Consider the following 13,081-nt stretch of genomic DNA (forward strand, 5'->3'; position numbering starts at 1 on the left):
TAACATTAAAATAAATATATTTATATATATAGAGAGAGAGATAGATTGTGAGAAAGAGAGAGAGGGAGAGAGAGATTGAAAGAGAGATTGAGAGAGAGAGCAATTGTGAGAGAGATTGTGAGAGAGAGAATGTGTGAGAGAGAGAGAGAGAGAGAGAGAGATTGTGTGAGAGAGAGAGAGATTGAGAGAGAGAGATTGTGAGAGAGAGATAGAGAGATTGAGAGCAATTGTGAGAGAGAGATTGTGAGAGAGAGATTGTGAGAGAGAGAGAGATTGTGAGATTGAGAGAGAGAGCAATTGTGAGAGAGAGAGATTGTGAGAGAGAGAGATTGAGAGAGAGATTGAGAGAGAGAGATTGTGAGATAGAGAGATTGAGAGAGAGAGAGAATGAGAGAGAGAGAGATTGAGAGAGATAGAGATTGTGAGAGAGAGAGAGAGAGAGAGATTGAGAGCAATTGTTAGAGAGAGATTGTGAGAGAGATTATGAGAGAGAGAGATTGAGAGAGAGCAATTGTGAGAGAGAGAGATTGTGAGAGAGAGAGATTGAGAGCAATTGTGAGAGAGAGATTGTGAGAGAGAGATTGTGAGAGAGAGAGATTGAGAGATTGAGAGAGAGCAATTGTGAGAGAGAGAGATTGTGAGAGAGAGAGATTGAGAGAGAGAGATTGAGAGAGAGCAATTGTGAGAGAGAGAGCAATTGTGAGAGAGAGATTGTGAGAGAGATTGAGAGAAATTGAGAGAGAGATTGAGAGAAATTGAGAGAGAGAGAGAGATAGATAGATATTGTGAGAGAGAGAGAGAGAGGGAGATTGAGAGAAATTGAGAGAGAGATGGAAAGAGACTGTGATATAGATAAAGACAGACAGTGCGAGAAACACATGTATACATTTATAAACCTGTAGTGCATTGCTGCTAGGTCCATAAATGTTAACAATAATTTTTATCTTCAATTTTATATTATTTTAATGTGACAGTAAAATGAAAACATTAATATTTTTAATTAATTTGTTAAAATTCATATAGATAACATTGAGCTCATGCACGTTAAAGGGACAATGAACCCAAATTTTTTTTTTATGCAGATAGAGCATGACATTTTAAGCAACTTTGTAATTTACTCCTATTCTCCGATGTTCGTCATTATCTTGTTATATTAATTTGAAATGCAAGAATGTTATTGTTGATTCTGGGACATTTATGGTGATAAACTTGGGTTTTCTAAAATGCAAGTATGCCTAAAGAAATAAAATAAGTGGTAATTTTTAAAAAGGAAAGATAGAATCTAAACACATATTAAAAAACATAATTTATGCTTACCTGATAAATTCCTTTCTCTTGTAGTGTAGTCAGTCCACGGGTCATCATTACTTATGGGATATTAACTCCTCCCCAACAGGAGGTGCAAGAGGATCACCCAAGCAGAGCTGCTATATAGCTCCTCCCCTCTACGTCACACCCAGTCATTCGACCGAGAACCAAACGAGAAAGGAGAAACTATAGGGTGCAGTGGTGACTGGAGTATAATTTAAAAATTTAGACCTGCCATAAAAAACAGGGCGGGCCGTGGACTGACTACACTACAGGAGAAAGGAATTTATCAGGTAAGCATAAATTATGTTTTCTCCTGTTAAGTGTAGTCAGTCCACGGGTCAACATTACTTATGGGATACCAATACCAAAGCTAAGTACACGGATGACGGGAGGGACAGGCAGGATCTTTATACGGAAGGAACCACTGCCTGAAGAACCTTTCTCCCAAAAACAGCCTCCGAAGAAGCAAAAGTATCAAATTTGTAAAATTTTGAAAAAGTATGAAGAGAAGACCAAGTTGCAGCCTTGCAAATCTGTTCAACAGAGGCCTCATTCTTAAAGGCCCAAGTGGAAGCCACAGCTCTAGTAGAATGAGCTGTAATTCTTTCAGGAGGCTGCTGTCCAGCAGTCTCATAGGCCAAACGTATTATGCTACGAAGCCAGAAAGAGAGAGAGGTAGCAGAAGCTTTTTGACCTCTCCTCTGTCCAGAATAAACGACAAACAGGGAAGAAGTTTGTCGAAAATCTTAATTTGCCTGTAAATAAAATTTCAGGGCACGGACTACATCCAGATTGTGTAGAAGTCGTTCCTTCTTTGAAGAAGGGTTAGGACACAATGATGGAACAACAATCTCTTGATTGATATTCCTATTAGAGACTACCTTAGGTAAAAACCCAGGCTTAGTACGCAGAACAACCTTGTCTGAATGAAAAATCAGATAAGGAGAATCACAATGTAAGGCCGATAACTCAGAAACTCTTCGAGCTGAGGAAATAGCCATTAAAAACAGAACTTTCCAAGATAACAATTTGATATCAATGGAATGAAGGGGTTCAAACGGAACACCCTGTAAAACGTTAAGAACTAAATTTAAGCTCCATGGTGGAGCAACAGTTTTAAACACAGGCTTAATCCTGGCCAAAGCCTGACAAAAAGCCTGAACGTCTGGAACTTCCGCCAGACGTTTGTGTAAAAGAATGGACAGAGCTGAGATCTGTCCTTTTAAGGAACTAGCAGATAAACCCTTTTCTAAACCTTCTTGTAGAAAAGACAATATCCTAGGAATCCTAACCTTACTCCATGAGTAACTCTTGGATTCGCACCAATGTAAGTATTTACGCCATATTTTATGGTAAATCTTTCTGGTAACAGGTTTCCTAGCCTGTATTAAGGTATCAATTACTGACTCCGAAAATCCACGCTTTGATAAAATCAAGCGTTCAATTTCCAAGCAGTCAGCTTCAGAGAAATTAGATTTTGATGTTTGAAAGGACCCTGAATCAGAAGGTCCTGTCTCAGCGGCAGAGACCAAGGTGGACAGGATGACATGCCCACTAGATCTGCATACCAGGTCCTGCGTGGCCACGCAGGCGCTATTAGAATCACCGATGCTCTCTCCTGTTTGATCCTGGCAATCAATCGAGGAAGCATCGGGAAGGGTGGAAACACATAAGCAATCCCGAAGGTCCAAGGTGCTGTCAAAGCATCTACCAGGACCGCTCCCGGGTCCCTGGATCTGGACCCATAACAAGGAAGCTTGGCGTTCTGGCGAGACGCCATGAGATCTATCTCTGGTTTGCCCCAACGTCGAAGTATTTGGGCAAAGACCTCCGGATGAAGTTCCCACTCCCTCGGATGAAAAGTCTGACGACTTAGGAAATCCGCCTCCCAGTTCTCCACTCCCGGAATGTGGATCGCTGACAGGTGGCAAGAGTGAGACTCTGCCCAGCGAATTATCTTTGATACTTCCATCATCGCTAGGGAGCTTCTTGTCCCTCCTTGATGGTTGATGTAAGCTACAGTCGTGATGTTGTCCGACTGAAACCTGATGAACCTCCGAGTTGTTAACTGAGGCCAAGCCAGAAGGGCATTGAGAACTGCTCTCAATTCCAGAATGTTTATTGGAAGGAGACTCTCCTCCTGAGTCCATGATCCCTGAGCCCTCAGGGAATTCCAGACAGCGCCCCAACCTATTAGGCTGGCGTCTGTTGTTACAATTGTCCAGTCTGGCCTGCTGAAGGGCATCCCCCTGGACAGATGTGGCAGAGAAAGCCACCATAGAAGAGAATTTCTGGTCTCTTGATCCAGATTCAGAGTAGGGGACAAATCTGAGTAATCCCCATTCCACTGACTTAGCATGCATAATTGCAGCGGTCTGAGATGCAGGCGTGCAAAGGGAACTATGTCCATTGCTGCTACCATTAAGCCGATTACCTCCATGCATTGAGCCACTGACGGGTGTTGAATGGAATGAAGGACACGGCAAGCATTTTGAAGCTTTGTTAACCTGTCTTCTGTCAGGTAAATCTTCATTTCTACAGAATCTATAAGAGTCCCCAAGAAGGGAACTCTTGTGAGTGGAAAGAGAGAACTCTTCTCTTCGTTCACCTTCCACCCATGTGACCTTAGAAATGCCAGTACTAACTCTGTATGAGACTTGGCAGTTTGAAAGCTTGACGCTTGAATCAGAATGTCGTCTAGGTACGGAGCTACCGAAATTCCTTGCGGTCTTAGCACCGCCAGAAGAGAGCCCAGAACCTTTGTGAAGATTCTTGGAGCCGTAGCCAATCCGAATGGAAGAGCTACAAACTGGTAATGCCTGTCTAGGAAGGCAAACCTTAAATACCGGTAATGATCTTTGTGAATCGGTATGTGAAGGTAGGCATCCTTTAAATCCACTGTGGTCATGTACTGACCCTTTTGGATCATGGGTAAGATTGTCCGAATAGTTTCCATTTTGAACGATGAAACTCTTAGGAATTTGTTTAGGATCTTTAAATCCAAGATTGGTCTGAAGGTTCCCTCTTTCTTGGGAACCACAAACAGATTTGAGTAAAACCCCAGTCCGTGCTCCGGCCGCGGAACCGGATGGATCACTCCCATTAGTAAAAGATCTTGTACACAGCGTAGAAACGCCTCTTTCTTTATTTGGTTTGTTGACAACCTTGAAAGATGAAATCTCCCTTTTGGGGGAGAGGTTTTGAAGTCCAGAAGATATCCCTGAGATAAGATCTCTAACGCCCAGGGATCCTGGACATCTCTTGCCCAAGCCTGGACAAAGAGAGAAAGTCTGCCCCCCACTAGATCCGTTCCCGGATCAGGGGCCTTCAATTCATGCTGTCTTAGGGGCAGCAGCAGGTTTTCTGGCCTGCTTGCCCTTGTTCCAGGACTGGTTAGGTTTCCAGCCTTGTCTGTAGCGAGCAACAGCTCCTTCCTGTTTTGGTGCAGAGGAGGTTGATGCTGCTCCTGCCTTGAAGTTACGAAAGGCACGAAAATTAGACTGTCTAATATATAGCCTTACAAATAAAAATATAATTTTTTTTATTTTTGTAATTTTAGATTATTTTTTTATAATTTAATGTTAGGTTTTATTTAAGTGTAACTTAATATTGGGGTTAATTTAGGGGGTGTTAGGTTAAAACATTAATTAAATTAGTTATTTGCGTTGTGGGGGGTTGGCGGTTTAGGAGTTAATAGGTTAATTAGGTTTATTACGATGGGGGTTTGTCGGTTTAGGGGTTAATAGGTTAATTAGGTTTATTGCGATGTGGGGGGTTGGCGGTTAAGGGGTTAATATTTTAATTATGCTATTAGCGGATTAGGGGTTAATTACTTTATTATTTTGCGATGTGGGGGTTTGTGGTTTCGGTGTTTGTTAATACTTTGTGCGTAAGGTTAGGTTTTTTTTGTTATACTTCGTACGGGCGGTTACGTGTCTTTTACTTATTTCTTGCGGGGAGTTTCGTGTTTTTTCTTTTTAAGGCTTGGGTTTGCCTACGCTGCATCCAGGTGGATTCCGAAAATAGCAGGGTGGCGCACAGCCAACATTCCTTTGAGGATGCATGCACAATTGGCGACACCGACGGATGATTTACAAATGCGATTATAGTATATATATATATATATATATATATATAGATATATATATGTATATGTATATATATATATATATATATATATATATAGATGGATGGATAGATAGATATATAGATATACATAAAAATACTTAAAACATTTTTGACTCCTGGATATACCTGCATGTGTGCGCATCTGTTGAAACCACTTGGCACAGATTGCTAATTGGCGGTAATGCCCCAGTACAGTTGTATGGGAGTTCTGACTCCTAAATTTGATCGCTCATATGAACACCCCTCCCCCTCCTCTCCCTTTTCCTTAAGAGATGGTTCCCCTCCCTAACCCCCCCTTTTTTCCCTCCTTCCTATCCCCCCTTCCTTTCTTTTCTTTTATTCTGGTTCCTACCTTTCTATATTTCTCATCTCACAACCTATTGCCTTCCTCTCTAATATTTCCTTGCTGAAGAGATGAGGTGGGCATTGATCGCCACATTGTACAAAGTTTTGATCAGAGAAAACATGTTTATAGGTATTTGAATAATCCTGGGTATGAATGAATACCAATGCAGCTTTATACCCAAATGATTTGCTAGTGATCGAGATTATATTGTACAACATCAAGATGTAGATTGATAACAATGAACAGAATGTTTAGCTAAGGAGTGATTTAACAATGTATACTGTTAGTGTTATAACAGTGCAACTACTTTATATGCAAGTGTGATGTCATTGGACTCCTGTAAACCGCTCTGTTTGTAAGCTTGTTTATGTTCATTCAATAAAGCTTTATTTATAATAAAAAATACTTAAAACATATTCCCATATTTCCAGCTGTTTTTCAAAATTAGAAAAATATAATCCTTATTATACAATGTTATATTTTATGCTAGATATATGTTGCTTTATTTTAACTAGGCTAATGCAAAATATGTGATTATTTTTTTAAAATATACTTTCTCACCTTCGACAATAAACTTATCATCTTCACCATCTGTAAAAGAGAATTCAAAACTTACAGGCCCATTTATCAAAGGGCTTGCGGACCTGATCCGACACTGCGGATCAGGTCCGCAAGACCTCGCTAAATGCGGAGAGCAATACGCTCTCCGCATTTAACATTGCACCAGCAGCTCACAAGAGCCAGCAGGGAGCTGTCAATCAACCCGATCGTATTCGATCGGGTTGATGTCCGGCGATTCCTGTCCGCCTGTTCAGAGCAGGCGGACAGGGTTATGGAGCAGCGGTCTTTAGACCGCTGCTTCATAAGTTGTGTTTCTGGCGAGTCTGAGGACTCGCCAGAAACACGGCCCTTCAAGCTCCGTACGGAGCTTGATAAATGGGCCTGTAAGTTTTCACTTCTGCACTATAAGCAGGCAGATAGCTTTATCCAGAAGCTTGATTACCCGGGTAAAGCCCGATGTATGATCTTACATAGGGCTTTATCCACAGCCACCTCAGTTTTACAGATTACCCGGATATCTGACTTTACCTGGAACATATGTATATACATAAAAATACTTAAAACATATTCCCATATTTACAGCGGTTTTTCAAAATTAGAAAAATATAATCCTTATTATACATTGTTATATTTTATGCTAGATATGTGTTGCTTTATTTGAACCATGCTGATGCACAATATGTGATAACATCTCATTTCTTTAAAAATATACTTTTCTCACCTTTGGCAATAAACGTATCATCTTCACTATCTGTAAAAGAAAATTAAAAACTTAGTATTCGTTTCTGTTGCAAAAAATATTTTCAAGTACTAATCCTTTTATAAATTACTGAAAATAATTTTAGTTTTAGAGCAATGAGATTTACCATACAGTCTGAGCTATTTATTTGCTGTATACTCTATGCATTAATACACATTTATTTATTTATTTATTTATTTATTTTTGTGAGTGAGGGAGGTATGGCTAATTGGTAATGAGAAATCAATCTTTCTTGTAAAGTTCTTTGAAATTATTTCCAACTTCTTTAAAAAATTAGAAAAATATAATAATAATTATGGATTGTTATATTTTCTTCTATATATTATATATTTGCTTTATTTGAACTATGCCGATGCACAATATCTTTAAAAAAAACATCTTGTTTGTGGAAATGGAAGTTTTGTCTCCCAGATCTGTAAAACATTATTAAAAAAAGTAGTTTTGACTTCTAGTGCAAAAACATTTAATTACTAACCCCTAAATAAAGTATTTAAACTAATGGGAAATTTGGGAAGAACTGCACTTGCCCAGCTTTCCTGTACAAATATGTTGGCAGGTTTTTATGTACAATAACAACAATTGTCATCTTGGAAACCTTCACTTTACTTAAAGGGCAACAATACCCAAATGTTTAATCTTCAGTGTGCGACGGACGATCTCATGAAGAGGAGCCTCCACGCCGTCGAGGACCGCCGCTTTAGAGAACCGCTGCTGAGGATCCACGCATCAGGGAAGCTAGCTCCTCACCTCTGCTCCACGCCGCCTTCGCTCCGGATGAAGATAGGAGATGATGGAGTGGCCTGGAAGAAGACCTTTACCGCCGGACTTCAGGAATGGTGAGTACCTATTTGGGGCTTAGTGTTAGGATTTTTTAAATTTTTTTTTTAAGATTAGGGATTTAATGGTCTGGAAAAGAGCTGATTGCCCTTTTAAGGGCAATAAAACAGCTGAATGCCCTATTAAGGGCGATGACCATACAAATGCCCCTTTAGGGGCAATGGGTAGTTTAGTTTTTTTTTGGTGTTAGTTGTTTTTTTTGGGGGGGGTTGGTGGGCGGGGTTTTTTAGTTAGGGGGAATTTAGTAATTTTTAAATGTAAAAGAGCTGCTATTTTATAATTTTTTTATTTTTGATCATTTTGTTTATTTTTTTCTGTAATTTTAGAGTTTTTTATTTTTTGTAATTTTAGATTTTTTTTTTGTAATTTAATGTTAGGTTTTATTTAAGTGTAATTTAGGGGGTGTTAGGTTAAAGACTTATTAATTAAATTAGTTATTTGCGTTGTGGGGGTTGTCAGTTTAGGAGTTAATAGGATAATTAGGTTTATTGCGATGGGGGATTTGTCGGTTTAGGGGTTAATAGGTTAATTAGGTTTATTGCGATGTGGGGGGGTTGTCAGTTTAGGGGTTAATAGGTTAATTAGGTTTATTGCGATATGGGGGGTTGGCGGTTTAGGGGTTAATAGGTTAATTAGGTTTATTGCAATGTGGGGGGTTGGCGGTTAAGGGGTTAATATTTTAATTATGTTATTAGCGGATTAGGGGTTAATTACTTTATTATTTTGCGAAGTGGGGGTTTGCGGTCTCGGTGTTTGTTAATACTTCGTGCTTAAGGTTAGTTTTTTTTGTTATACTTAGTACAGGCGGTTACGTGTCTTTTATTTATTTCTTGTGGGGAGTTGCGTGTTTTTTCTTTTTATGGCTCGGGTTTTCCTACGCTGCATCCAGGTTGATTCCAAAAATGGCAGGGTTGCGCGCAGCCAACATTCCTTTGAGGATGCATGCGCAACTGGCTACACCAACGGATGCATTACAAACGCGATTATAGCATATATATACATATATATATATATATCAGGGACGTGCACTCATACGAGACAGGGGAGGGAGTGCCTACCCTGCCATATGTGGCCAAAGCTTAATTAAATTTTAATAAAAAAAAAAAAGTCCCCAAAAAAATATTTTCCCCCCATGTAATGCTATGGAGAGGCAGGTACAGGAACGCTTCTCTCCATTGCAGTACATGGGTCAAAGGAAAAGCTGTGCTGCAGCGCCACCTGTGTTCTGTCAATATATTAGCAGCAAAAACTGGGACCAATAGGAGGCATCCCTCTTGATGTCTCCTAGCAAGTGAAGGATATATAGATTAATCAGAAGGAGGATGCAGTGAGCATGGTTATGTGACACAATTGGAAGCTGAGGTAACCTAAGAACAGATGACACCAAGTAAAAGAGTAAAGTAGTATTCTACATCTCTTGTGATTCACAAATTGTGTTCAGATGCAGCTCATTAACAGGGGGACAGTAAGTGAGCATAACCCAATACTGACAGGAAGTCAAAGGGTCAATTCAAATTTAAATCCATAATTTAAAACCCAGAGTTTGAAGTTAAGTGTGCAGTGTCCACATTATTTAGATTAAAGTTTTTGACATTGAATATTGCTAAGCCTCCATTTTTCATGGTTATTTGATTTAATTAGGTACAAACTCTATATATGTTATGTCTGTTCAGTCAGAGGATGCAGTATCTATTTTTATATTTCTCTGTGTCTCCTTTTATTTAAAGACTGCTGTTAACTTGTAATTCACAAATCAATTGAAAGCTGTTGCATTGTGTTTTTAATATGTGCTGCTTTTATACAAGTTTATATTAATAAAAGGAGATAATGAGTCATTTAAAAAATATATGTAATTATTGCAGTTAAATGTTTTTAGAAATAATGCCACTGTAAAGTAACTGGTTAAACACATAGTCAAAGGGAGACATTTAAAATTAAACTTTCATGATTGAGGTAGAGCATGCTATTTTAATAGACTTTTCTAGTTATTTATATTTTGAGAATTAGCATCAACTGTTACTGGCCCCATGTCAGCAAATCAAATTCGTTTTTGAAAGGAACATGAAAGTCATAATTACATTTCCATCATTCAGATAGAAATTGCACAAAAAAATAAAAAATAAACATTCTATTTTACTTTTATTATTATGTACTTAATTCTTTTGGTATCCTTTGGTGTCCTTTGTTGAAGAGCATACCTAAGTGGGATGTGCACGTGCGTTTCTTGAACACCATATTGCAGCAGCAGCTGTGTTGGCAGTATTGATAACTTGTCCTTTGTGTAAAATTTGTATGGTAAATTATTTCTATTTTTACAATACAGTAGTGAGTAGAGAAGAGATTGTGTATCATTCTAATTGCTTAGTAACTGGCACTGTGCCACAGAATTGTGTGAGTGTGTATGTGAGCAGAGTGTGTGTGGGTGTCAGTGAGCAGAGTATGTGTGCTTTATTCTCCAGGTAATCAATACATTTCCGATGAGCTGGTGCATTAGTGCAGTGTTTCGCAACAATGGTCCTCAAGTACCCCCAACAGGCCAGGTTTTCATTATAGCTGAATCAGTGCACAGTTGAAGTAATCAGCTGATCAGTAACTCAGTGGTTACTAACTTGCTCTCACCCATCACCTGATTATGTCACCTGTGCACTGGTTCAGCTATCATTTAAACCTGCCCTGTTGGGGGTACTTGCGGCCCTCTGTACAAGTGTTTCTCCGGCGTATCATATCTAGTGCCTCACCAGCCTCTGACCTCACTGCACGTCACTGATATATACATTATCCTCGAAACGTCACGCAATTGATAAAGTAAAATTTAACACTAAAAAGTCCAGTGAGTGCAATTTCTTTTGTTTCTACATATAGTGTTTTTACTAGCACCCTGGCAGTTGCTCTGAAGTGAGAGTGCACATCTTTGCTACGAATATATATATATGTATATATATATATATATATCTCAAGAGGTTACCTGTAATAGGACACAATACATCCGCAGGGCATGGTGCAAGTAAAAATGGACTTTATTGTAAGTCTTGCAAACAATTACAGGGTACAAACAGGCTCAGGAGTGAGCTGAGAACAACAAGAGCATCCAAACTGCGCTGCAACTGCATTGTGTGCTTGTATTTTGTATATATATATATATATATATATATATATATATATATATATATATATATAAATATAGATGGATGGATAGATAGATATATAGATAGATATACATAAAAATGCTAAAAACATTTTTGTCTCCTGGATATACCTGCATGTGTGCGCATCTGTTGAAACCACTTGGCACAGATTGATAATAGGCGGTAATGCCCCAGTACAGTTGTATGAGAGTTCTGACTCCTAAATTTGATCTCTCATATGAACACCCCTCCCCCTCCTCTCCTTTTTCCTTAAGAGATGGTTCCCCTCCCTCACCCCCCCCCCTTTTTTCCCCTCCTTCCTATCCCCCCTTCCTTTCTTTTCTTTTATTCTGGTTCCTACCTTTCTATATTTCTCATCTCACAACCTATTGCCTTCCTCTCTAATATTTCCTTGCTGAAGAGACAAGGTGGTCATTGATCGCCATGTTGTACAAAGTTTTGATCAGAGAAAACATGCTTATAGGTATTTGAATAATCCTGGGTATGAATGAATACACATGCAGCTTTATAACCAAATGATTTGCTAGTGTTCGAGATTATATTGTACAACATCAAGATGTAGATTGATAACAATGAACAGAATGTTTAGCTAAGGAGTGATTTAACAATGTATACTGTTAGTGTTATAACAGTGCAACTACTTTATATGCAAGTGTGATGTCATTGGACTCCTGTAAACTTCTCTGTTTGTAAGCTTGTTTATGTTCATTCAATAAAGCTTTATTTATAATAAAAAATACTTAAAACATATTCCCATATTTCCAGCTGTTTTTCAAAATTAGAAAAATATATTCCTTATTATACAATGTTATATTTTATACTAGATATACAGTATGTTGCTTTATTTTAACTAGGCTAATGCACAATATATGAATATTTTTTTTTTAAATATACTTTTCTCACCTTCGACAATAAATTTATCATCTTCACCATCTGTAAAAGAGAATTTAAAACTTAGTTTTCACTTCTGCACTATAAGCAGGCAGATAGCTTTATCCAGAAGCTCTTGGGTAATCCTAGGATTACCCGGGTAAAGCCCGATGTATGATCTTACATGGGGCTTTACCCACAGCCGCTGGGGTAACGTCAGTTTTACCGATTACCCGGATATTTGACTTTACCCGTAACATATGTATATACATAAAAATACTTAAAACATATTCCCATATTTCCAGCGATTTTTCAAAATTAGAAAAATATAATCCTTATTGTACATTGTTATATTTTATGCTAGATATATGTTGCTTTATTTGAACCATGCTGATGCACAATATGTGATAACATCTAATTTCTTTAAAAATATACTTTTCTCACCTTTGGCAATAAACTTATCATCTTCACCATCAGTAAAAGAAAATTAAAAACTTAGTATTCATTTCTGTTGCAAAAAATATTTTCAAGTACTAATCCTTTTATAAATTACTGAAAATAATTTTAGTTTTAGAGCAATGAAATTACCATACAGTCTGAGCTATTTATTTGCTGTATACTCTATGCATTAATACACATTTATTTATTTATTTTTGTGAGTGAGGGAGGGAGGAATGGCTAATTGGTAATGAGAAATCAATCTTTCTTGTAAAGTTCTTTGAAATTATTTCCAACTTCTGTAAAAAAATAGAAAAATATAATAATAATAATTATGCATTGTTATATTTTCTTCTATATATTATATATTTGCTTTATTTGAACTATGCCGATGCACAATATGAAATAACATCTAATTTCTTTAAAAAAAAACATCTCGTTTGTGGAAATGGAAGTTTTGTCTCCCTGATCTGTAAAACATTCTTAAAAAAAGTAGTTTTGACTTCTAGTGCAAAAACATTTAATTACTAACCCCTATATAAAGTATTTAAACTAAAGGGAAATTTGGGAAGAACTGCACTTGCCCAGCTTTCCTGTTCAAATATGTTGGCAGATTTTTATGTACAATGACAACAATTGTCATCTTGGAGACCTTCCACCATATTGTAGAGGCAAATTCATACA

At 37.8% G+C, this 13,081-nt stretch overlaps 1 protein-coding gene across 5 annotated transcripts in view; it reads right to left on the reverse strand.

Annotated features, from left to right (window-relative positions):
* Positions 1–13,081, reverse strand: part of LOC128638648 (uncharacterized) — a 421,261-nt gene that overhangs the window by 122,130 nt on the left and 286,050 nt on the right. For 4 of the 5 annotated variants that reach the window (XM_053690741.1, XM_053690739.1, XM_053690740.1 and 1 more), the window contains 2 exons: positions 11,993–12,022; positions 7,068–7,097 (listed from right to left, as the gene is read on the reverse strand). In XM_053690741.1, the coding sequence (XP_053546716.1) occupies positions 7,068–7,097; positions 11,993–12,022 (60 nt within the window). The remainder of the gene's footprint in view (positions 1–7,067; positions 7,098–11,992; positions 12,023–13,081) is intronic. The other variant, XM_053690743.1, reaches the window with a different exon arrangement.

The sequence above is a fragment of the Bombina bombina genome, chromosome 8, assembly GCF_027579735.1.
Source record: "Bombina bombina isolate aBomBom1 chromosome 8, aBomBom1.pri, whole genome shotgun sequence".
In the NCBI taxonomy this organism is placed as follows: Eukaryota; Metazoa; Chordata; class Amphibia; order Anura; family Bombinatoridae; genus Bombina; species Bombina bombina.